At 39.5% G+C, this 24,371-nt stretch overlaps 1 protein-coding gene across 31 annotated transcripts in view; it reads right to left on the reverse strand.

Moving 5' to 3' along the window:
* Positions 1-24,371, reverse strand: part of RIMS2 (regulating synaptic membrane exocytosis 2) — a 438,267-nt gene that overhangs the window by 107,167 nt on the left and 306,729 nt on the right. For 18 of the 31 annotated variants that reach the window (XM_045287803.1, XM_045287759.1, XM_045287752.1 and 15 more), the window contains 2 exons: positions 22,064-22,164; positions 183-355 (listed from right to left, as the gene is read on the reverse strand). The exons of the other annotated variants lie outside the window; for them this stretch is intronic. In XM_045287803.1, coding sequence (XP_045143738.1) covers positions 183-355; positions 22,064-22,164 — 274 coding nt within the window. The remainder of the gene's footprint in view (positions 1-182; positions 356-22,063; positions 22,165-24,371) is intronic. 31 annotated transcript variants of the gene reach the window in all.

Here is a 24,371-nt window from a genome sequence, read left to right on the forward strand (position 1 = left end):
TTTCTGTGCAAAAAGTTCTAAATGAACCCCAAATGCAATCAAGAGCACACAGAGGTTCTTACGGCCTAACTGACATCTCTTAACCTTTTAGGAGAAAAGGATTTAAAGTTTATACAAAGGGAAAACTAAGAACCTTCTAAAATCTTTTTAGAGGAGTTTACAGCAAAATTCCCCACACTCACCTGATTTTCTTGTTTCCTCTGGGCCGCTCTGATTGGACAGACATGTAGCTTGTGCTGCTGAAACGAGAAGCACTACTAGTCCTGGAAACCGCAGATATATCACTTACATCACTGTCCGAAGATTTAGTGGAAATATTATCTGCCCCTCTATGAGGATCCCATCCTGATCGATACTGTTAACACAGATGGACAAATAGCACAAGTTGTCAGTATGACCACACAAAGCAGTTATTAGCTTTCTCCAATTTCAGCACTTTAATTGTCCACTGAGGATACTGCAAAACCCCACTCAGTTGCATATGAATAAAAAGCGAATAGCAATTATCCTAAAAGAAAAATTCAATTTATAGGAAACCCTGGTTTTTAGCAAAGGCAATTAGTACATTTTCACCACACCCCAATGAAGGCCATTAAAATAGTTTCAAAACAGCGATGGCCTCCGGAAAGAGCTCTGAGGTGAAATCTGGGAAATAAGCATTTAGTTGGCTATTAGAAAGTAGAAAACTTTATTTCTGAACAAAATAGGGAGAGCAATACGAGAAAAGTGCCATCCAACTTATAAAAACCCATTCTAGCAGCCATCAAAGTTTCTCTCTCGTCCATTTGGCTTCACCGAAAACCTGCAGATAATGCAAAATCTAATTATTACACACTAACTCTTTTAGGAATGCCAAGAAGAAAAGACAAACAATTCATTTTAAATGGTTGCTGGAATTTTGATGAACTCTAGAAATACTAGGAAAAAATGTTATTGTTTACAATAGATCAAACCTCCTGTAATTAAAGTAATTAACACAGTTATCTGGCACAGTCAGGGTGTTCGAATATTCTGGTAAACTGAAAACCATTATAAATACTTTAAGTTAGTAACCTACTTAAGGTAGAAACTAATGGCCACGCTACTGTTTTATTTCTGATAAAACCAGATAACTTGCTGGTGTCAGCATGTTGGGATGGAAAAAGCATATACTCTGAGACCCAGAACGCCTAGGCTGGAGCACACTTCTGTAGCTTGTGTAACCTGAGCAAACTGACATCGGAAAGCCTGCTTATAAGGCAATAAGAAGAATGCCTTCCTTGCAGTGTTATTTTGAACACTAGAAAGAATACAAGGGAAAAGTATCCGAGCTACAATGATGAATAACCAATGGGTAGAAGGGATCAAATGTGGTTATTAATAATGAGTTAAAAAAGTAACTTCTATATTTTCTTCATATGCACTTCAAACAGTGCCAAAGCACCCTTAGCTACTTAAATTTGCAATGGAGAATTTTCTAATCATAGACACTGACAAATTTCACAAAGCTTTAAAAAAATGATCTTATATAAGCCATTTACTATAATTTGAAGAATCATTATCTATGAAACAGTCCCCTTGAAGTAACCATTAGCTGAAAATATTAGCTGACATAATATATCCAAGGTGGCCCAGAGGAGCTGAATGACAACAGGGTGTGGCAGAAACATTAGCTCGGATTCAAATAATCTGTGCCCCCAGCCCCAGGATCTTCCAATATCCAACTATATACGTTTAAATCAGTTAATGCCCCTTTCTTCAAGAGAAAGATAAAGGATTATTCCTGTTTCCCTAAAGTTTTAATAATCAAACTTGTTAATCTGGAAATCTATATTCAAATTAAGTTAGGCATACTTTTAGTCCACTTTAAAATTGTTGGATAAAATCCGAATTATCAAAATGAATACAGATAAATTCTTCAAAGAAATTTCTGTCTTTTCCCAGGTAATGTCTGCTTAAACTGTGGTTATGTTGGATTTTTTTAGAAGGAAAATTACTTAATTATAGTGAATTCATTTGGAAGAAAATTTAGTTAGTTTGTTTCTTTCTCTGAACTAATTTCATTTTAAAATACCCAAAAGCAATTTACACAAAACAAGAATATCTTCAGCTACTACCTAGAATGGCATTTAATAGGTTTATCTGACATTGTCTGTTTTAATTACCTACAAATACATAACTAAAACCCCATCAAGTTGAATTCGATATAGGGCTTCCAAGACTGTAAATCTTTAAAAGCGCAAGCAGCCATCTTTCTCCCAAGGGACAGTGGGTGGGTTTGAACTGTGGGCCTTGCAGTTAGCAATCCAACAGTGAACCCATAGTGCCAGCAGCACGTCTACATCAAATGTAAGTTCATTAACAAAATATATTAAAAGGAAATTTCACCTAAATAGAGACAAAGAACGAAGTCTTACAGCTATAATTTTTAGGGAATTTCACTTATGTGAAAAACCAAAGTTTTAGGAAATTTTTCTAAGCCATGAGGTTATTTCAGTAGACACTACACTGTATTAGAGAGATTTTATTTATAATTCCAAAAGAGAAGCAGTCTGCTATTACACCTTCTAAAGTAATTTATAATTGGGTATAGAAAAGTGTAGGTGGTATATATTTTTTTCTTTACTTTTGTTCATGGGTCTATTATTACAGCTACAATCAAATGAACAGCCATAGGTATGTATGGTGCAGTCAAAGCCAAGGCAGTTGAGCCAATTCTGACTGACAGCACCCTACTCGAGGGAGCAGAACCGCCCAAGGGGTTCCTGAGGCTGCAAGTCGCTTACACAGGAGGACAGCCCCTTTGCTGTCCCACCAAGCAGCCCATCACTTAATACAATGCACCACCAGGCCTCCTTGGTAGGCCCTAGGGCAGCGGTTCTCAACCTGTGGGTCGTGACCCCTTTGGGGGTCGAACAACCCTTTCACAAGGGTCGCCCGATTCTTAACAGTAGCAAAAATTACAGTTATGAAGTAGCAACGAAAATAACTTTATGATCACCACAACATGAGGAACTGTATTAAAGGGTCGCGGCATTAGGAAGGTTGAGAACCACTGCCCTTGAGGCAATACTTACAAGCACTTGCCTTGGAGTGGGACTGCATAATATGTCTGAATCCTGATATATAAATCAATGGTTAGGCTTGTGATCTTGAGCCAGTTAGTTTCTCTAAATCCCCATAATTCATCAGTTAAACTGTGGCTAACAATGGCACCCATCTCCTAGGTGTGATTTAAGGGTTAAATACGATAAGACACTTAGCACAATAGCGGACACATAACAAGTGTATAATAAGTGACAGATGATGATGATGATGATGATGAGGCAGTAGCTGGCTGACTAGCAATTGCAGTACGATCTTTACCTACAGAACTACTAGGTAGAAGCGCCAGAAATAAAAAGGTTGTACTAAACTACAATAAAAAGTATTTTTTCTAAATGTATCCAAGGTATTTGTCTAAAAATATAAATAATGACTAAGCAAAATTAAAATATTAGACCAAATTCTAGTACTGACTATGAACACAATCCTGTCTCTCCCCTCCCCACCCAATCTGGCCAGGTTCACCCACACTGTATCACCTTAGGGAGAATGACAGACTCCCAATAGCAGGTAAGAAATAGCTTTATCTCAGCAGGAAATGCATGTGGTACTTCTTGGCTGAGGCTGAATATGCCCCATTTTTAGTAATCTCTGGGACCTTATTCTGATCTCCCAAACTGCCTTGTACTTGTGGACGCTACGCCTCCCTGATGGTTTTTATCCACTTTACTTTGCCTTCATCTCGGAATCCTAATAACTTAATTGCTGTTGGGTGCTGTCAAGTCAGTTACAATGTACAGTGACGCTAGGTACGACAGAAGGAAACAGTGCCCTGTTCGGTACCGTCTTCGCAGCTGCTGGTACAGTGGGGTTCACTATTGGAGCCACTGTGTCAATCCTTCCCTTTACCTCTGTTCCTCTACTTTACCATCACTTGCTTGTATCTCAATAAGTAGGATTCTGAATTACATGCTCTACCCTTTGTCCTGTAGCCACCATGACTTTTATTCTTTCGCAACGACGTATAGTTGCACAAAGGCTAGCCTAAAACTTAATGCTCTAGTTTTTAAAACACACATGGCTGTGGTGTGCATTGCACGTATCCTTGGCTGAAATCCCCCAGATGATCTACTTAGCTGAGATAAAATTTGAGACATCCAAAATTGAAGTGAAGGGAATTCTCATTGAGTGAATCACACTGAACCTGTATGGCAGAGTAGACTCACTCCTCCGTGTTTCAAAGATGAAGTCTTTTGGGGAGCAGGCAGCCTACTCTGTTTGCAGTGGATTTGAACCATGGTTCTTTGGCGAGTGGCCCAGCGGTGAGCCCGTAGTGCCACCAGGGCTCCTCAGATTTCTCATACTGTCACTTTAGATCTTTTAGTAAGTCATCCATGCTACCTTTTGTTATAGGTGGTATGTGCTATGCATTTATGTTTCTCACACCCTCCATTAGAATATAAAATCCTGAGGGTCAGCGTAACAGTTTCCCCATTTTGCTTACCTCATCGCACCAAAGAGTAAGAGCCTAAATTTCTCGAAGGCTTAGCATTCTTACCAGGTAAAGCAATACCTCCTTTCAAGGTGTTTATGTGAAATGACTACGGGAAACATATGCAATATCATTCAAACCTATTCAAAATACCCCCAAACACCAAATAATAGATAATTGCTACTCAGTCTCAGTGGCCAAGGCAGAAGCTCAATGAAGACAATGAAAGGAATAATTTATATAAAACAAGGATCAGAAATTAGCAAAAAGTTCAGGTGGGCATGCTCCTGGTAAGCCTTCAAGGCTCGTTCCAAAATGCTTTTTCCTCCATTGACCTCTTAGCAACTGGGCCTGTCCCCTTTGGGAGATAGTGCAGGCTTCCATTGCAAATAAGCACATGATACACAGAGGGAGGCATTCAGAAAGTGAGAAAAGGAGCAAAAACATGATTATAACTAAAACTTGAGAAGAGCACGATTTCCATTTAACATGTTCACCGTCATTCCCGGAAGTCATACATGACCTAATACTGGGTTCTACCTTTAAGATGGCCCAATGTAGCTTTGCTCTGACAAGAGTAAACCAGGAGCCTCAGTGGTGCCGTGATTACGCACTCAGCTACTAACTGAAAGATTGGAGGTTGGAAAGACGTGGCAATTTGCTCCCATAAAGAGTACGACTTTGCCAGCTTTATGTCCTACAGGGTTACGGTCAGTCAAAACAGACTTGATGGCAGTGGACTTGTGGCTTTAGATACTACATTATACTTGTAAGTGAGAAAGAGGCAGCTGAATTTTTATTATGCCCAGGCAAAGAGCAAGGACTGTGAATAAATAATCCCATTTAGTTTAAATAATATCAATAATCTCATTTACTTTTAAATGGTCACTTTATACTAAATCTTTTCACGAATTACCATGCAATTAGTTTATAGTGCGTAGAAAATTGTTTCTCAAAGTTAGTGATACTGCACCCTCAGGGCGGGGCTGAAACAATCCAGGGGGCTGAAATAACAGACACGGACACTTTTTCCTGCATGGTGGGCTATAAAACTCATTCTAACTCAATAGCAACCTTGCAGGACAGGATAGAATTGCCCCTATGAGTTTTGGAGACTGTAACTCTTTATGAGAGTAGAAAGCCCCATCTTTCTCTGGCTGGTGGTTTCAAACTGCTGAGCTTGTGGTTAGCAGCCCAATCTGTAACCCACTAGGCCACCAGGGCTCCTCATAAACATTTTTTTGCTGGGGTGGTCAGATGGAGGGGTTGGTGCAGAGTTTTTATTTATTTTTTTTCTGAAAAGGAGGCTGTAAGTCAAATAAGTTTGGGAACATGTGCGGTAGATGAGCAATGAGTAAGATGCTCATTATTCTCTTTAATGGAACAAAAACACAGAGGACTCATTGTCCAGGACTACATGAACTCAGGTGAAAAATGTCCTCTAGCTGGGAATCATTAAAATCTTGGACGAGGGTGAAAATGCTTTTCTCACCAACATTTTAATGTTTTGTACATTAGTATTAAGCAGATCACAAGCCAGAAAAACTTACAGGAAATGACTATCCATCAGGATATTCTAGATCCCAAAGGGTTCCCAAGTGGCCTGGACAAGTTCATGTTAATGTGCTCCCTCTGTGTCTTACATTAGTGGGAGTAACAGTGTCATCTGCAAAGCTCTACAGAGGTGTTATTACGAATTCTAGACTCAGATGCAAGGAAACCAAAAAAGGGTGAATTTCATATACAGAATTTTCCTTTTTCTGCCTAACTTTCATTTTAAGTTATTAGGTTAGATTTTGATTCCTGGTTTTAATTTCTTTATAGCATCTCAGTAACTGATTGTTTGAACGCTGTACACGAGCTTCTCAGAGAGGACATGGAGGTGGGATTAGGAGAGTCCCTTTAAACACTGCTTGTCTTCCCTTTAATAAACCTCACTAGAGAACTGCAATTAGTGGTGTCCAACTCTAGTTATTACAGTAATTGTCAGTAACTCAAAAAACTTACTGCCATCCTGTCAGTGCCAGCTCATGGCGACCCTATAGGGCAGGGCAGAACCGTCCCTGGGAGTTTGCGAGACTGTAATGCTTTGAGGAAGTAGAAAGCGCCAACTCTTCTCCAAATGAACGCCTGGTGGTTTTGAATAGAGCAGTGGTTCTCAACCTGTGGGTTGCGACCCCTTTGGTGGGTCAAAGGACCCTTTCACAGGGGTCGCCTGATTCATAACAGTAGCAAAATGACAGTGACGAAGTAGCAATGAAAATACTTTTGCGGGTGGTGGTCACCACCACATGAGGAACTGTGTGAAAGGGTCGGGGCATGAGGAAGGCGGGGGCCGCTGGACTAGGGGATCTTGAGGTTAACAGCCCGACGTGTAGCCAGTATGCTACAACGACACCCAATTTTAAAGCAGAAAAATAAGTCTTAAGCCACCAAGAAATCTCTGGAAGACCATTTATGTTGTCCTTTCCAGAAAGAAGCACAAAGAGAGATCAAAAGAAAGGAATGCAAGTTGTGGTACACATCATCTTGGACGAGAAAGGGGAGACCGCAGTGCTAGCCAGGCCCCTCAGGCTGATGAAGGTGGGGAACAGGGTCCTGACACACCACAGTGGGCAAAGCCTCACAGGCGCAAGAAGGGGCTTCAGGTTCCCCAGCCTGTGTTTCTTTCAGGCCAAACTTCAAAGGCTGGCCCGTCCCTTCATGAGCCCCCCACGTGGAGGCACTCTGCATTCGAGGAGGTAATTCCAGAAGATTTCTCCTCTGCCTCAGCCCAGGTTCTGATTAGTAGTGGCTGATGTGAAGATTGCACTGCTCACAACCAAGTACGCAGGAAGCAGGATGTTTGGATAGGACTCCTAAAGAGGGACCCCACGATAATGACCTGAACTTGGGAGGAAGCTGTTGAGAAAAGGCCACAGGAAGGTGGGGCTTACTGAAGACTCAGTCTCCCACACACGGTTCTTTGCAGAAAAACTGAAATGGACTCCCAGGTTGAGGGCTTTCCAGCAGCTACAGGGTGGAAGGGGGAAGCACTCGGGTGTAAGGAGACGCTTGAGGATTATCATAGTCAGTCTGCAAAGGAGTCAAGAAGCTAACACTTTCCTTGGAGACTGGAGCACTGAGTGTTCTCCTGGCATCTTAGTCTGGTATAGTGATCAACCTGGGGAGAAAATGATGACATAATCGCCCAGTGACAGAGGCCTCGCTAAATAATGCATGTGAATCCGAAACCTTAAGAGACGGCCTCTGCGAGACTCAGAAGGAGGGCCCGGCAGCGGAGGAGAGCCCTGCCTCGACCTCCTTTCCAGAAGCTAAACGTCTAATCCTCCAAGGTTCAATTTAGATGCCACCGCCATGACGTCTTCCACAAGGCCTTCCAGCAGACGTAATCATGGCCTCCCCTCCCGGCTGTTCCCCAGCGACTGCATTCATGACTTTATCACATGGTATCACAGGGTGAATACCTTTGCCTCTGTTTACCCTCCCTTGCTGCGTTGTAAACGCTTGAGGCGGATGACATCGCGTTACTTTAAGAGTTTTATTGTCTAGATCAGCGGCAGGCATGTAATAGGAACTCAACAAAGGTCTAATTTACCAAAATACATAGACCGAGTTTTACCACTATGATCAGAACTGACTCGATAGCAGTGTTAACTGGAGGATAAAATATCAAACTGGAGCACAATATCCTTAATTAGTAGCTGACTCAAACTCACTTAAACATTTTCTGAGGTGAGCACGGGCAGAGATGTATCTGAGAATAGAGAACCATTCTCTGAGGACAAATGTCCTAATTTACAGGATTTCCAGGAACAGTGAATTAATATGCTTCTTCTAGCCAGTCTCTAACTCATATCAAACAACCTTTCCCTGCCAGGGTCTGGTAAGCAGGTGGGGCAGATACTGATAGGATTCACCTGCAAACAGGGTTCCCTGGAGCAGCATCTCGCTCTATCTAAAGTGAGCCCCCTGAGAAGCAAGAGGAAGTATCTCATTACCAGGAGCCAGGAATGAGTGCATCCACTGGACCTGAGATCCTTGTGCATTGAACTTCCTGGATCCACAGGACAGCTTTGATATCAAAGGAGCAATGATTTTAAATTATATGTGTACTGCATATAATTCAACAACACTGTGTTGCCTTTGACTCATCATTCAATATATTACATATCTCATCAGTGAAGAAATGTGACTTGGAGTTACTTTATGGAACCAAATAGCATGCTGCGGTTTAGCTGTTTGGGGATTATGAATGAATCCTTTGGGCTTTTTTTGTGTGTGTGGGGGGGTGTTACTTTAACATCTCACACCTATTCCTTTGTGGCAGTGGCTTCTGAATGCTTATGCAGTATTCCTTTTCCTTTTTTGTTTTTAACTAAAAGAACCGAGATTTATTTATTGATCCAAATGAAGTCCTTAGAAGTACAAACAGTTAATGGGATTGGCTGCTAACCCAGAAGTTGGAAATTCAAGTTCACTCAGAGGCACCTTGGAAAAAATGATTGCTGATCAACTTTAGAAAAATTAGCTCAAATCAACTCGCTGTCATTGGGTTGATTCCAACCCAATAGGAAAGAGTAAAACTGCCCCTGTGGGTTTCAGAGGCTATAAATGTTTATGGGGGCAGAAGGCCTCATTTTTCTCCTGTGGAGTGGCAGGTGGGTTTGAACCACTGACCTTAAGGCTAAAAGCCCAACATGTAACTCACTATGCCACCGGGGCTCCTTTTGAGAAGTTAGCCACTAAAATCTCCATTGAGCACAGTTTGACTCTAGTGCACATGGGTCCCCATGAGTCACAACTAACTCAACAATGAAGTTTAATAAAACCAAACAACTATTTGTCATGCTTTTTGTAGCTAAGGTGACCATTTTGTGTGAGTCTGGCCTCTGATATGTAAGTAGGAATCTACTGGGTGGATTTGGGAATGCTATTACTTTCCTGATGATAAATGGTGGACAGAGGTGGTGCCTTTCGCTTCTTTTTTATTGGAATTTAAGCTGCACTTTAAAGTGCTGTAGCTAGTCTGTGACACTGGCTGTCACAAATCAGTCTTTCTGTCAGAATCAAGGGGCAGAGAATTAGACGTGTGTGGCTACTTAAGTAGTCGTACCAATCTTGGGCTACTATTTGGACTCCTTGTCTGTGTGTGAAACAAAAACCCCTTATTTATAATCTTAGCAGGTTTGGACCAGCTGACTGCAAATCTGACCACTCTTCCTGGTCTGTACCAGAGGAAAGGTATTGTCTGACCTCATGGTAAAAAGGTATTTTCCTATGATGAGCATCATAATTCAGTGATCTCAATTTGACAATAGATGCAGTGTGTCATGGCAACCAAAGGGTTCAGAGTTAACAGAGCTGAATACACGTCTACTCTCCCACCTACTGTTGTTAGTTGCCCATCTTCCAGCTCACGGCAATCCTATGTGTAACTCGTGGAACCGCTCCACATGATCTTCTGGTCTGCAGCTTAATGAAGCAGCTCTCCAAGGCTTTTCTTCTGGGGCACAGCTAGGTGTCTTTGCACTGCCAACTACTGTGGTAGTTGTACCAAACTTTTGCATCACATAGTAGTCGTTACGCCATTTTGAGCAAGGCTCTTCAAGTGGTTTGTGCCTATCTCCATCTCCACAGAGTGGGTTCGAAACCTGCCTTACAGGTTCAACGTGTGCTTTATATGAGACCACAGTCCTTGATGCACAGTCACTAGTGATCAGAGATAGTAACTAACCAATTGGATTGAAGAAATTTAAGCAACTGTGGATTCCATCTCATTCTAGTACAGGCAGTCCCCTGGCTACAAACATCCCACCTTCTGACAACTCCCACTGGCCCTTGAATGCAGGCTTTGAACCAGGCCTTCCACAGCCAGTCAAACAAAACAGGAACAGACTGGAAGTTTTACAATTTGGGTGATTTCTCATGGTAAGCTGTGAAGTAACCAAATTCTGGTAAGAGGAGAACTTAGAGGCCATTAGCCTTACGGTTAGTATTCTAAGTCAAGAACATGACTTAAGAATAGTTGACCAGTCAGGAACTCTTAGGCATGTTCTCTGTTAGAGGGCTGTATTGAGCTAGTGGATTTTAACCCACCCATCAAAACAGAGTTTCACTGTAGGTTTTATTTTTTCTGTTGTGTTTTGTACCCCACATTATCATAAGTCATAAAAATGACTACCACTACTGTGCATTTCCTATGCCACATAATTTCTGCCTTATTAAGTTATCACTAGCCAAATGTTCCTTTTCTCTTATGAAATATATTCCACAATTAATAAAAAATATGTGGTGATTCAATCATTTGTGAAAATCTTTTTAGAAGAGAGTCTGACCCTGATCAGAGTCTACTGAATCAATGAATGAAGTAGTATTCGGAATAAAGGAGGTGATATAAAGTCTAGTTTGAATCAGATTTTACAGATGAGGATGTAAAATTAAATATTTTTCATAGCTAATGGCCAAATTGCCTAAAAGCTAGGTGTTAATAGCATAGTGACTTTTAACTGTGGCCACCCAAATGCCATACATTTGAGTAGTCCTTTATCAATTATAAATAGTAATCAAAGAGCCCCATTTCATGTACTTTCCCACAATTTGTAAATGGTGGTGGGGGTGGGGGATGTTAGTGTATGGAGAATTACAGGGCAAGCTATCCAAAGCGTTAGTCACCCAACTCGGTAGGATCAAAATTAGAACCCCCACGTCCCACTTTTTCCCAGTATGCTTCTCCGTGTGATTAGTTTTACACAAAAACCAATCATCACATGTCCCATTAGAAAAGTTGCTTTTGAGTCTACGAAATAACTTCCTTGTGAAGAAATATTTATCCTTGATGATTATATCTTGCTTTTATTGCACAGGCACAAAATAATTAAAATACACCTCCTCTAAAATCTCTACCCCCAAACAGTCTCATCCGGCCCTTCCAGCTTCCTCTCAGCATGGATGTCCATTCATTAAAACAAACAAAAACAACCAATCACAGCGTGCTTGTCATGGCTAAGGCAACAGTGAGAGGCTAAGGCACTGGAGAATACAGAGAGGTGAACTTGATGTGGTCCTCATTCTCAAGCAGTCCATAATTAATATAAAACATAATAAGTAAATATATTACAGGCAGATATATGTATTTTATAAGGTTAAAAGTGTCCCGGTTGTTTCACTATAGATAGGATACTGTATATGTCTTCACACACCTGCCGTTTTATTTATTTCTACATTAGAAAAACAATAAGTTATGTGGGGGCTCACATTTCAGATCATCAACTCTGTATTCAACCGTTTAAACTATACCTCAAGACCCCCAATATCCTTAGATATGTCCTTACTTGATCTTATTATATCATATGCAGCTTGAGTTGAAAAGAAATGCCTACACAGTTCATTATATTTCCGTCTTTTTTCTTTTCATATGTCCACCCTGAATCCATAAAGAAGGCTTCTCTCCTTCCTGTGGGTCTGGCCAGGCATCCTCAAACTATGGCCCATGGGCCACATGTGGCCTGCAGAGCACATTTACCTGGCCCGCCAGGTGTTTTTGCCCCGTTTGTTTTTTTACTTCAAAATAAGATATGTGCAGTGTGCATAAGAATTTGTTCATAGTTTTTTTTTTTTGAATATAGTCTGGTCCTCCAACGGTCTGAGGGACAGTGAACTGGCCCCTGTTTAAAAAGTTTGAGGACCCCTGGCTAGCCAATCGGCTCCTTTAGGGTATTCTAGCTTTCAGTCATCCTTGCTACTCAGGAGGCTTAATGAAAACAACGACAAACACACGATTTTCCCTTTTTCGGAGTGTAAAAAGAAACATGCTCCCCTGTGTGTTCTTAGACAATATACAGGAAGAAATTATGCTCTTGGCAATAGGAGGTCTTATTCATATATTGATCCTTTCAGCAGCAGACATCTGCATGTAATTTATTTAAAACGGGGTTTTTTGGCCAGCTTTTAGCAACCTTACATTTACTAAATCAACTGCCGTCTAGTTGATTCTGACTCACGGTGACTATACAGGACGGAACAGAACTGCCCCAGAGTTTCCAGGACTGCAATCTGTACGGAAGTAGGTGGCCACACCTTTCTCAGATGTGAATCACCAATCTTCAGGTTTGCGGCAGAATACTTTAACCACTGTGCCACCAGGGTGCCTGACCTCTATTAGGAAGGAAGGCATGACAATACCACTTTTAGTGTTATTACGATTCTGTGACATATAAATTGTTGTCTTACTCCCTTTCTCCATTTCCTGGACTGAAATATGGTTCCATAATAAAAACCAACCCAAATCCACTGCCCTCAAGTAGCTTCCCACACCCAGCAACTTAGCAGAACAGAGTAGACCTGCCCCATAGGACTTCCAAGACTAAAATATTTATGGAAGAAGATAGCCATATGTTTTCTGGCAGAGTAGGGGAGAGGGGGGTGAACCATTAACCTTTTAGTTAGCCTTCAAGTAGTTTAGCCACTGCACCCTGGATGCCTCAGTCATAGAAGAGGAATTTGCAAGTCACAAACAGGTAAAGAAGAGAGACCCAGGTGTGAGGACTAGCACAAAATTATGCATTTAAATATGGTTTCGTGGCTAAGAAATGGGCACTTACAGAAGAACGGGCAAACATGCATAGATCTGATCAGTTAGAGTTGTAAGACAGCAAAGAAGTCAAAGGAAACCACGAAGACACAATAATCAGAGTTAGTAACCTTAGAATTCCTATTCCCAGAACAACCCCATCTGCTTTCACAACACAATGAAGTCTCAAGTCAGAAGGTCCTTACTGCGCCACAGATTTGATAAGGAAAAGTGAAACTAGAAGTTCGACATTTTGAGAAATTAAAGATCAATCACTGATATTATTTTAAATCTCCAAAACCTCACTAACATTATTTCCTATTACATAAGTGATGCAGATCACATACACACAAGTATATTTGTACCCGCAAGACACAAAAGGAAAAGTATTGCTTGTCTCCCTCGGCTAACACAGAGGGAACTCGCTCCTCTGGCTCACAGCTGTAGAATGATTAAAAATATTTTGGATTTAAATATGAAGTAAGTTGCTAAGGCATTTCTATGATTTGTGGGAAAACTATTTGACTAAACTAGTACAAATAAGATAATGTAAACCCACGTTTATTTAGGCTTTGAAAACCATGATAGTTCTATGATAAAAACTGTTTCCATCTCCCCACCCCAATACCTATTTTCAGTACTATCCTTCAGATATGCTGATCTACCTCTAGCAGATTATTGATGCTAACCAATACACAGGAGACCTCCAAGGACTTTTGGTAGAAGCAAAATCTATCCGTTGGAAGCAAGGATTTTTCCCCTACCCTTCTGTTCTATTACCATCACCACCACCACCACCACCATCATCATATCGCACCTATCATTTATTGATTGTCCTATCATTTATTGATTGTCCTTAAAATCTCCATTTTAAGACCATGTAAGTAGACTTAATTGTGAAAAAACATCCTACGAGCCAGGCACTATTATTAGCACCATCTTGCAGAATGAGAAAGCAAGGCACAGGGATGTTACATAACTTGCCCAAGATCCCACAGGTAGTTTGCAATAGAGGTTAAATATATGGGATGTTACATAACTTGCCCAAGATCACACAGGTAGTTTGCAATAGAGGTTAAATATATGGGATGTTACATAACTTGCCCAAGATCCCACAGGTAGTTTGCAATAGAGGTTAAACATATGGGATGTTACATAACTTGCCCAAGATCACACAGGTAGTTTGCAACAGACGTTAAATATATGGAGAAACAGTATGGTTTTAGAGTCCACACTTCTGTTATTACTCATCTTTTTTGTCATGACTTAATTATATATATTTCATCATGGTCACTAAATAGAAATTGAAGAGGGCTGAACAAAATATAAAATACCCAGACCTTTCTACGACTTCAATGGGGACTCCAGCAGGTCTCCTGGGGAATGTGGCTGCCAGGGTAGTTATTAAAATTCAGCGCACATCAACAGCAAGAAATTATGCTGCTAAAGGCTTGAAGCTATCAAGCTTACCCTTTTCTGAATGTAAAGCAAGTCTACAGAAATCGATTCTGGACATGCAGACAAGTGTCTCATTTCCTTTCAAACAGTTAAAGTATTACTGAGTACTTTGATGATGAACAGCAAGTTAATACTGGTTCTAATTTATCGGGATGCTTCATATAGTAAAAAATAGAAATCTACCCTCACAAACATTAATAAAAAGAAATGATAGATGATGGAACTTTGGACGGAAACTCTTTCAGAATAAGCCAATTGTCAATTGTGTAGGTAGGCCTGGAGTTTGGGTCTTGGTAAGATTGCCACCAATAACCTCTTCCATTTCTAGGGCCATATTGTATATTGCTGCTCTTACTCCTTAGTTAAATAATTCATATTATTTTAATATGAATTTTAAAATAAAATAAATAATTATTTTAATTATTTTAATAGGTGAATTTTCCTTCAAAACCACACTTAACTTGGTATAAAAATAACCAAAAGGGGATGTGAATATAATACACAGCAGGTATGATTTATAGATGTTTCTCTGGGGATTTTGCTTTAGAACATGAAGCCATATGTGACAGCAACAGGGTGATCTGGAAATTAATCGATAATATTGAAAATGTAGACTAGAAACTTAGTTTTCTAAGGAAAAATGGTGTATTTCTTTGTGGAAATCATGTGCAGCTACATGCATTCTCTCTGCTGTCTATAAGTGGCAGGTATGATTCTTCAGGGCTTGGAGTGGATACTGTAAGTAGATGATCTCAGTCGTGGTTCAAAAAGCATGAGAGCCTCTCACTGGGCATCTGTCGGGTCATGGTTGACCAAGTCTAGCAGGGACATTTTGGAGACCTGAATACCCTCCCCCCACCCTCCCACTGTGTTCATGAAACAGTGGGCTATTTATTCCAAGGCGGGATATTCTACTCTTTATGGGTCATCCTATCCTATGACATGAGAAACTTGCAGACTAGACTGGGTTACTACTGGTCTGACTGCTAAGAGAATGCCCCTGGATTCTCTGTTCACTGGCACAATGATGTCTGTCTTACATGGAGACCAGGTTCTCTTTGGTGCTCTGAGAACTGATGTTGCTGCGGCTCTTGCAAACAGGCTTCCGTGCTGGCGTTGCCTGACAATTTAACTGTGTTGTTACAAGCTGCTGGCAACTCAACTTATAGCATTTTATTTCACTAACTGCTTTAAATTGTTATTGCTTCACTTCGACATCATCTCCACAGGGATGTATTTCTATGTACTGTCCAATAATTTTGTACAGGGCTATTGGATTGACATTTAAAATTTGACTTTTTTAAAACAGTCTGAGTTTTCGGATCCATGCCCATATGCACACCAGTCAATCATTTCATCCAGGGCCAGTCATTTTCAACATCAACCTTATTAGAATAATTTAATTTCAGTCATCTTGTTTATAATTTTACATCTTATTATTTGTATATTACCATATCAAGATCCAGAAAGTCTTTCTCCAAAAATTTGCATTTTCCTTTTAAATATCTACTGCTTGAATGACTGGCTACTATAACTTTGAGACTAAAAGATCATTGAGTTATATTTGTGCTACTCCAAAAATATTTCATTAGTTCAATGATGAGGGAGGTTCAAAAAGTTTATGGAAAAATTTAATGAAATGATCACATAAGTTTCCCACAAACTTTTTGAAACCCTTTTGTATTCTTTTACCATTTATTTACAATTTCTTATTCAATTCTGGTGCCTATGACTACACTTGCTTTTGCTATTATAATAATAATATCTAACTCATTTTTAGGCATTTTACTAGATGCTACACCATTTATAAATAGCATCTTATGTAATCCTCACCACCCTCCTATGAAATAGAATAGTCCTACTTAATGATAATCTGCAAAGAGACTCAATTTGCCTAAAGTCACCCAGGAGGTGATGCTGGGAGACTTCTTTACTTTGGGCCAGATGTCCATCACACTCATACGAACGCACTGCTTCCACGTTTCATATTTGAACTTCATTGTATTACTGGCTTTAACACATCAGTAGTCATTCCTAGTTAGCCCCAACCTGTCTCCTTTTACCCTTCTGAAGTTCCCATTAGTTGTCTTGAAAGCCAGGGGAAAAATATCTAATGCTTCTACTGGAGCATGTGCTGAATGTTGAGAGAGAGAACAAAACTCCAAAACAATAGATTAAAACACTTGACAGTGGGGATCTATATGCCAAAATATTTTGTCCTATTTTATCAGGAATATTTTATAGCCAGACTACAATTCCAGCAACACTGAGTTGTATTTGCTATGTATAAGAGGACATTATGTCTGCACAGTGTTACTCATAGTTAAACGTAAATTTGTTCCATTGCATTGCTCTCCTTTGAGTAGTTCTGAGACTGCTGAGGGGGGTTAGAGGACTAACCGTGCTGGAGGAAGGTGCTGGGCAACAGTAGAAGAGTTACTTCTCAGGTCAGGTGCGCAGAGTGAGTGGAGCAAAGCTCTTTCCCTTTCTTTTATTACAGCTCCTCCTAAAACACTAACTCATCTGATTAGATTATGAATTAAAGGGATGCTCAGGTGCTTCTAACCTGTACCATTATGTGTTTCTGGACCACATTCGAAAAACGTGAAGCAGTTATGTCACTCTAACTCTTGGAAGACAAGTATGGAAAATGGAAGATTAGAAACCATGTAAATGTTATATTAGGAGCAACATATGCCTTTTTATGCTTTGTGGGTGCCCTGTTAATTTAAAAAATGACATTGCTTCCACATGAAAAGTAGCTTTCAGTTCCAATACTTTCTATGTAAACAAACTTTATAGCATGACTGTTGAAAGGCGATCCACCCTTTTTGTGAGAAATGGTATAATTTAATGTTGCTTCTGGGATCATTTTAAAATATTAAATATGGCTAATGTAAGCAATCAACATGTAAGCAATCAACATATGGCTAATGTAAGCAATTAAACAAACATAAGCAAATTACTCATATTAATTTTCAGATGTAAATGTAGTTTTGACCTTTAATTATAACTAGTTGTGTCAATTACCCTTGTATAACTCACAGAAAGGAAGTTGAACTATGGCAAAATATAATTTACACTGTAATTTAAATTTAATAAATGTATCAGATTTTCCAGAACAAATGAAGAGTGGAGAAATGTGATTTTACAGAAAAAAGTAAAAGTTACTCCTAAATTTTTACAAAGATTCGATTAATCATCTTTAATCATATATAGTTCTATTTAAAAAAAGGTCCAGTTGGCATAAAAGGGTACAACTGACTACATAGCCCATTTCTGTTTTGAGGGGGAAATGCTTCAACAAGTAATTTAAAAATAGAAATTGTGACTGCATGGATTTGTTCTGCCCCTGTGAAAAACAGACCCGCTGCAGGGTCCTGCGCAGCGAACGGCCACACCCAGTGCACACACGGGCTGCCGCCTGCAGGCGGCCTGTGCTGCTCTCTGCTGCCTGAGCGCCTGCCTGCAGGGGCTCTCTGAGCCAGGGTGGGCCACGCCGCGCTGGGCTATGCTCTGTTCGCGGTTCGTAAATCCATCGGACAAGCCGAAGTGGGTAACAGAAAACGGTGCTGGAACTGTGGGGACCAGCAAGTTTGCACTGGAAGCTTTGGGAGACGCTGTTGACTCTAGTCTTCCTGAAGTTGGGACAAAGCTGACCTAACAGAGGAGCGTGGCGCTTTGAAAGGTAGCCAAGCTGCTAGTGAACTCTATTCTCCTTTATCAGGAGAGGTCACAGCAATTATGACGCCCTTCAGAAAATCTGGGACTCGTGAACAAATCCTGCAATGCGGACGGTTGGCTGGTCAAGATGATACTGACTGAAGCTTGAGCTAATGAGGGAAGACGCATGAGAGAAGTGCCCAAATCCATGAGGAGTGAAAACAGGGCCCCAGAACAAGCCAGCGTGAGACAATTTATTCCAGCTTAGCTGGCTTCAATGAGTGGTGGATAGAACTTAAGTCGCTGTAGCAGCAGTACCGCTGGGGAGCAGAAACTGCTTTGTGGAAACTATACCCCTTAACTTTGCAATGATGGCAGATAAACACAAGACACACCTCGCCCCACAACAGCCTGTGCTATTTCCAGGCCAGGGTCTAGTTAGAGGATTCAGAATTCATGGAATTACCTGTAGTAAGAATAGCTATCAAATGGACATATCTCAAAAGGTACATTCTTCTTTTTAGCATCCTGCTGATATCCAGACCTCGATTTAGGATAAAGTATCTATGCTCTTTCCACTGGAAAGTTTTTATGACCTATATACAGTATGAGCTGACGAACAGTGCTGTTTTAATTTTGCACTATACTTTCCTTGGCTAGTGCTATTTTTATACAACGAAGCAACAGCCTTGTAGCAAAATAAGGATCCATTGAATGAAACCTTCAGCTTCATTGAAAACAAAAGACTAGACTGGTTTCCATTTTCCTAATATACTTAAAACCAGATCAACTATAATTGGTACTTTGCACAATTTAGTGGCATATTTACTTAGCCTGTCTTAGTTTCCTTCTCTGTTAAGTAACTCCCCCCACACATTATATCTAATATACACATTAGCTCTAAGATATTAAAACACATAGCTCAACAGCTGACTCTATCGTCAGCCGTCATCAAAACAAGGAAGTGAACGTACAAACTGAAGCTAGATTTCGTTCACTAAAGACAGAAGGTTGTTACTGAAAATTTTAAATCTAAGCTATTGTTGGCATGGAAATTATTAGTAACTGTGTCTTTGTGTGTGCATGTACACAAGTCTACACACACACACACATCCTTGGCTAAAGAAGAATCCTCCGTAATTTGCCCTTTTTCCATGGGCTAAAAAGAGCCAGGTGGGGAGAACAGTGAGAGATGAACCAGCAGACAACCTGCAGCTGATTGCATTTTTTAATAACCAACAGGGCACAGAATAAGTATTTGGTATGTAAGCGATGGGACTGGTTGGGAGGGACCATGTAAAAGTGTCAGGTTCTCTATCTCATAAAAAGGAACAAAGCCACTCTTTTGGATGATATCATTCACTATTGGCCCTACTGGAGAAGTCAAGCCATCAGTGAGTTAGGAAGACATTGTTTAAGTGGTTCAATTTAGAGAAAAGTTTTATACTTGAGTATCCATCAACATCACCTGGTGGGATTGGGAAAACCCTTTGCCAGGCCCCATCCAGTTTTTGCTCTAGTTCAGTGGTTCTCAACCTGTGGGTCGCAACCCCTTTGGGGATCGAATGACCCTTTCACAGAGGTTGCCCGATTCATAATAGTAGTAAAATTACAGTGATGAAGTAGCTATGGCTGGGGGTCACCACAACATGAGGAACTGCATTAAAGGGCTGTGGCCTTAGGAAGGTTGAGAACAACGGCTCTAGTTGGTCTGGAGGGGTCCCAATGAATAACAGCATTTTGGAAGGTTCTCAGGTAAGGCTGCGGCTGCTGCTGGAGAGGACTGAACCAGTGGCTTAGGAACACTTAGAATATTATACTGCTTAGTATTCATCTTTTCCCAAGACTTGCCTTTTCTCCAGTCTGCAATGATTTATTTCAATGCTATAAAACTTTGGAGGCTTACTCACAATTTATCATGAATTAAGGGGTTGGTTTTTTAGTTTTATTTTTTATTTTAGATTTGCCTATAGTATCCCTTTGTCCATCCCCTGTCAAAAATGCATGTCAGGTATCTCTAAAGGAAATATTTGGTATCAATTTTAAGGAATAGATTTTTTAAAAATTGTGTGAGCATTGTTATCCATAAAACTGATCAAGTAGTTCTTTCTGCCTTTGCTGCCTGCTAGAAAGCTTCGGGCCAAAAGATACTCCTACATCTCACCTGTATCAGGATAAAATCTCACACTAAGCATTTTTTACCTCAAGCTTTCTTCCTGACCATACCTTGTTTGGTTCTAACCTTACTTTCCCTTGATAGTCATTTTTTCATTGACAAAATGACTGCAAATATTATATGCATTAAAAAAATCATTTTATTGGGGGCTCTTACAGCTATATGCATTTTGACATATCACCTGCACTCCATCCAAGAGCACAAATACACACACACACACACACACACACACACACACACACACACGTCAATCGTGTGCCTAGAAACATGCTGCACAGCAATTTAGTATCTCATTTAATTAAGGCTCATGCCTTGGCTTCTGGACTATATAAAATGAGTAACTGATCCCCTTGAACTTAACAGATGCTACAAAAGTTCAATGGGTTATCCATTTATCCTTCAGCATTAATACTGAAAGAAAAACACTTCTGTGGTAGGGCATATGTCACACTCAAAAGGTTACAGATGAAATGTTATTCTTTGTGAATATCACTGTACCTTTTAGAAACTCTTACTATTGTTATTTTAGAGAAACCAACCTAGGTGTGTAGAACCTATTGGGGAAAGCCAGGGCTATCTTTGTCTGTCTTAAGATTACCACCCTCTGGCTTCAGATCTGCACTCTTCCCAGTGGACCAGAGTTCTGCGATGAGCTCACCTATATTCACCCTCGCAGGACTCATGTATTTTGGGGAAGGGATGGGTTCAGGAGCAGAGGTTTTCCCAGAGCTTTCTTAGTCGGGTTATTAGGAACGGCAGCCACCTACTTACTACATGTGCAATTCCAATGAGCTTAGTTAGACTTTGGTTAATCAATATTGACTTTACCTAGGAATGGTATAGAATGGGGAGGACCAGGAAGCTAAGCAGAAAAAGATAAACTGGTCCTCTATAAAAGTATATAAAATCTCAAACTGCAAACCTTGTAACACAGAGCGGCCACAGATATCAGATACCTGTAATGACACAATTAGCAAATCATAGAGCAGATCATAGCTAAATGCTAATCGTGTCACTATTCTATTTTGTAAATTCAGTCTTAAATAAATACATCAAAGTAATTTCATAACGTGAGCCACGAATTAGATCATGAACTTAAACATGTCTGAAAATGAAGGCAGTGAAGGGCAAGAGCAATGAATTAATATTCTTTTCCTCCTTGGTGGACCTGATGCCTCACTTACTGGCCTGCAGAAACAGTTCAAAACGAGTCTTATTACAAGCTTTTGCAAGCCTGGTAACAACTTATGAGGATGTCTTTTGTTTTATAAACCAGTTATAAGCCAGATTCAGTTAAAATACTATTAAAACATCTAAATGTAGGAACATAGTAAGAATCTAAACCTTTTTGAAGGTGTTAGGAGGTGTTAGGGTCTTTATAGTGTCTATATATATATGTACATATATTTTTTCCCTTTAGGTCATTTATGACCCTCATTTATTTAACCATCTATATTATATAATGAGGTAGTTTTTGAAAAATAGTTTTAATATGGCAATTTTTCTCCCTAAGAGCTGGAATATAAACACATGATAAATTCCGGCACTTCAGAGTATCATAAGGCCATTATCATTATATGTTTATGTGTGGCTGATCTGCCTTCAGCAGTTTTAAGAGACTCTAATGGCTTCATATGAGTAACTGATTTTATAACTTTTAAAAAGAAAATTGTCTTGCCTTCGAATGGTAATCTTGTTCCAGTCTGGGATCTGATCCGGCTACCTGTTTGTATTTGTTAATTTTCATTTGGCGATTTCTCTCCTCTATATCCATAGCACCTATCGAGTAGAAAAAAACCCATACAATTAATGTTCAGTTCTTATTTCTGAGCCCTACTTACAGGATGTATAAAGAAGAAATACTAGGCTGATATATATTACTTTCAATCAAAGAAAAGTATGTACAAATTAAACGTCATCGTCTTCTGCTGGATTCACTTAAAATACCATTTGGTGAATAAAAGCATGGTTATTCAATATGGAAAATAGTTGTAAACCAAAAAGAAATATGAGCAAATTTGAAGAAAAGACAGTAAATCTCCGGTCGAGAGAACACATGTTCTGGTACACACAGGTATGGCCCGGAGAACATGATAGAGCTGATGGCACATACATTTGACAACAGTCACATGACATTACAAGGTGTTACTTTGGCTTTTAATTCATCAGTTTGATTTAATCACTGGAAATAAAGCTGTGAAGTGTAATTGATTTAAAATATAATTGTAGAAAATTATGGAAAAGATTATTATAAAATCAGCCCATGTATTAAAGCAGGTTGTCCAGCATATAGGTCGATCCGGCTGTCAGGAAGGCTTTGAACTTGAATTTTCCAGAACTAGTTGGTTTGAGTAGTGTCCAGAGAGAAGAGTTTGGAATAATACTCCTGAGTAAAGGCACAGGTACTACCAAAGCCGAGTTAGAGAATTGATCAAGAACTTGAGCATGCAAGAAGCTGAGGTAGTGATATGGTAAGCACATTAAAAAATAAGATGAATGTCTTCTATAACATGTGCTGCCGCAAACCACATCAAATACAGACAGCAACAAGGTCATTTAAATTTTTGTTAGAGTTAAATTCAGTCAGCAAGTCTTAACAAATATGAAAAAGTGAGTTGATAGTATACTATGATTTTTATTAAAGAGATTTTATGGGATACTTCTATTTCTCATAAACATATAGATGGGAAAAACAAAATCTCAATTATATACTAAAATCCGCAAACTAGGAAAAATTATCCTACCCCAGTGGGCTCAAGAGGGTATCTACAATAAAATGTTATCATGTAAATTCGGAAGCACTGTTTGGTAGGCAGGAATGTAACCATACACATACATTCTCCATGCTCATGATTACAAATTTAAAAGTGAAGTAAGTTTGTCTATTGAAATTTTGGTATTTTTATACTCACCTGATTGTAAAGCATAAGAAAACAGAGCAGTGAAAAACGGACCAGGATAATCAAATGTTAGAGTATTTCCCCCTGAGCCATTTTATGTCTTAATTTTTAATTACTACCCTCTGCTCTTCAAAAATCTTATTGCAGATAATTTTTGCTAGTAGCAAAACTTAAATGAAAATCACTGAGTTAAGATAAACTAAAAAATGAAAGAAAGAAAAAGTTTCAAAAAGGCGTACAAAAATCTTAAAAGAACGTAGCTAGGATTTTAAAACTCAACAGAATATATTATATTACATGATCTCTACATATAATCCAAGCAAAAATAATTCAACTATTGAGTAAAGAGAATGTATTCCTTTTAACAGTTACATTTTAATAATTATCTGATTAATGAACCCCATGCCAAAATATTTTACACAGATATATTTATATAAAAACAGATAAGTGCCTCCATGACACCAATATAAAATGTAATCAAGTACAAATGCCTATTAGTATATCATGGTAGAATTTTGGACTTGTTTGTACCCTCAATAGAATGGCACAAACCTTTAAAGATATACAGACAGACAGAAAAGCAGGCAAACAGAAAGATAAAGAAAAAGATGACAAGTAGATAGGTGGATGTATGGATATATATAAAGATTAGTCAAAAAGGCATCGTGACAAAATAATAGAAATCTTTATTAAACCAAAATAACACAATGCAAAGCTATTGTTTCATGATGTATCCCCCACCCAAGTCTATACACTTGTCTCTCTAACTTTCCACAAAGAATTCTGCACTCTGATTTACATATCAACAGGGTAGTGTTTGGCTTCCTTCAGGGGCTCAGATCCTCCTCCATTGAGCTGTCCCTCCTAAGAGACTAGTGGTTTCCAACTGCTAACCTTGCAACCCAATGCATAACCCACTACTCCACCAGGGCTCTTTTAACCCTCTAAAGTCCTTAAAAAAAGCATTCACCATAACCTTCTGAACTGCCCTTTCCTCTCTGAAAGTAACTGGACTAGCAGATTCCCTGGAAGTCTGCTGTTTCCACCGGCACTGTTTGTGTGTAAAATATCCCAAGGACACTCAAA

Source organism: Echinops telfairi, unplaced genomic scaffold (genome assembly GCF_000313985.2).
Source record: "Echinops telfairi isolate 266 unplaced genomic scaffold, ASM31398v2 ScPeMD7_1;HRSCAF=3_0, whole genome shotgun sequence".
NCBI classification, from domain to species: domain Eukaryota; kingdom Metazoa; phylum Chordata; class Mammalia; order Afrosoricida; family Tenrecidae; genus Echinops; species Echinops telfairi.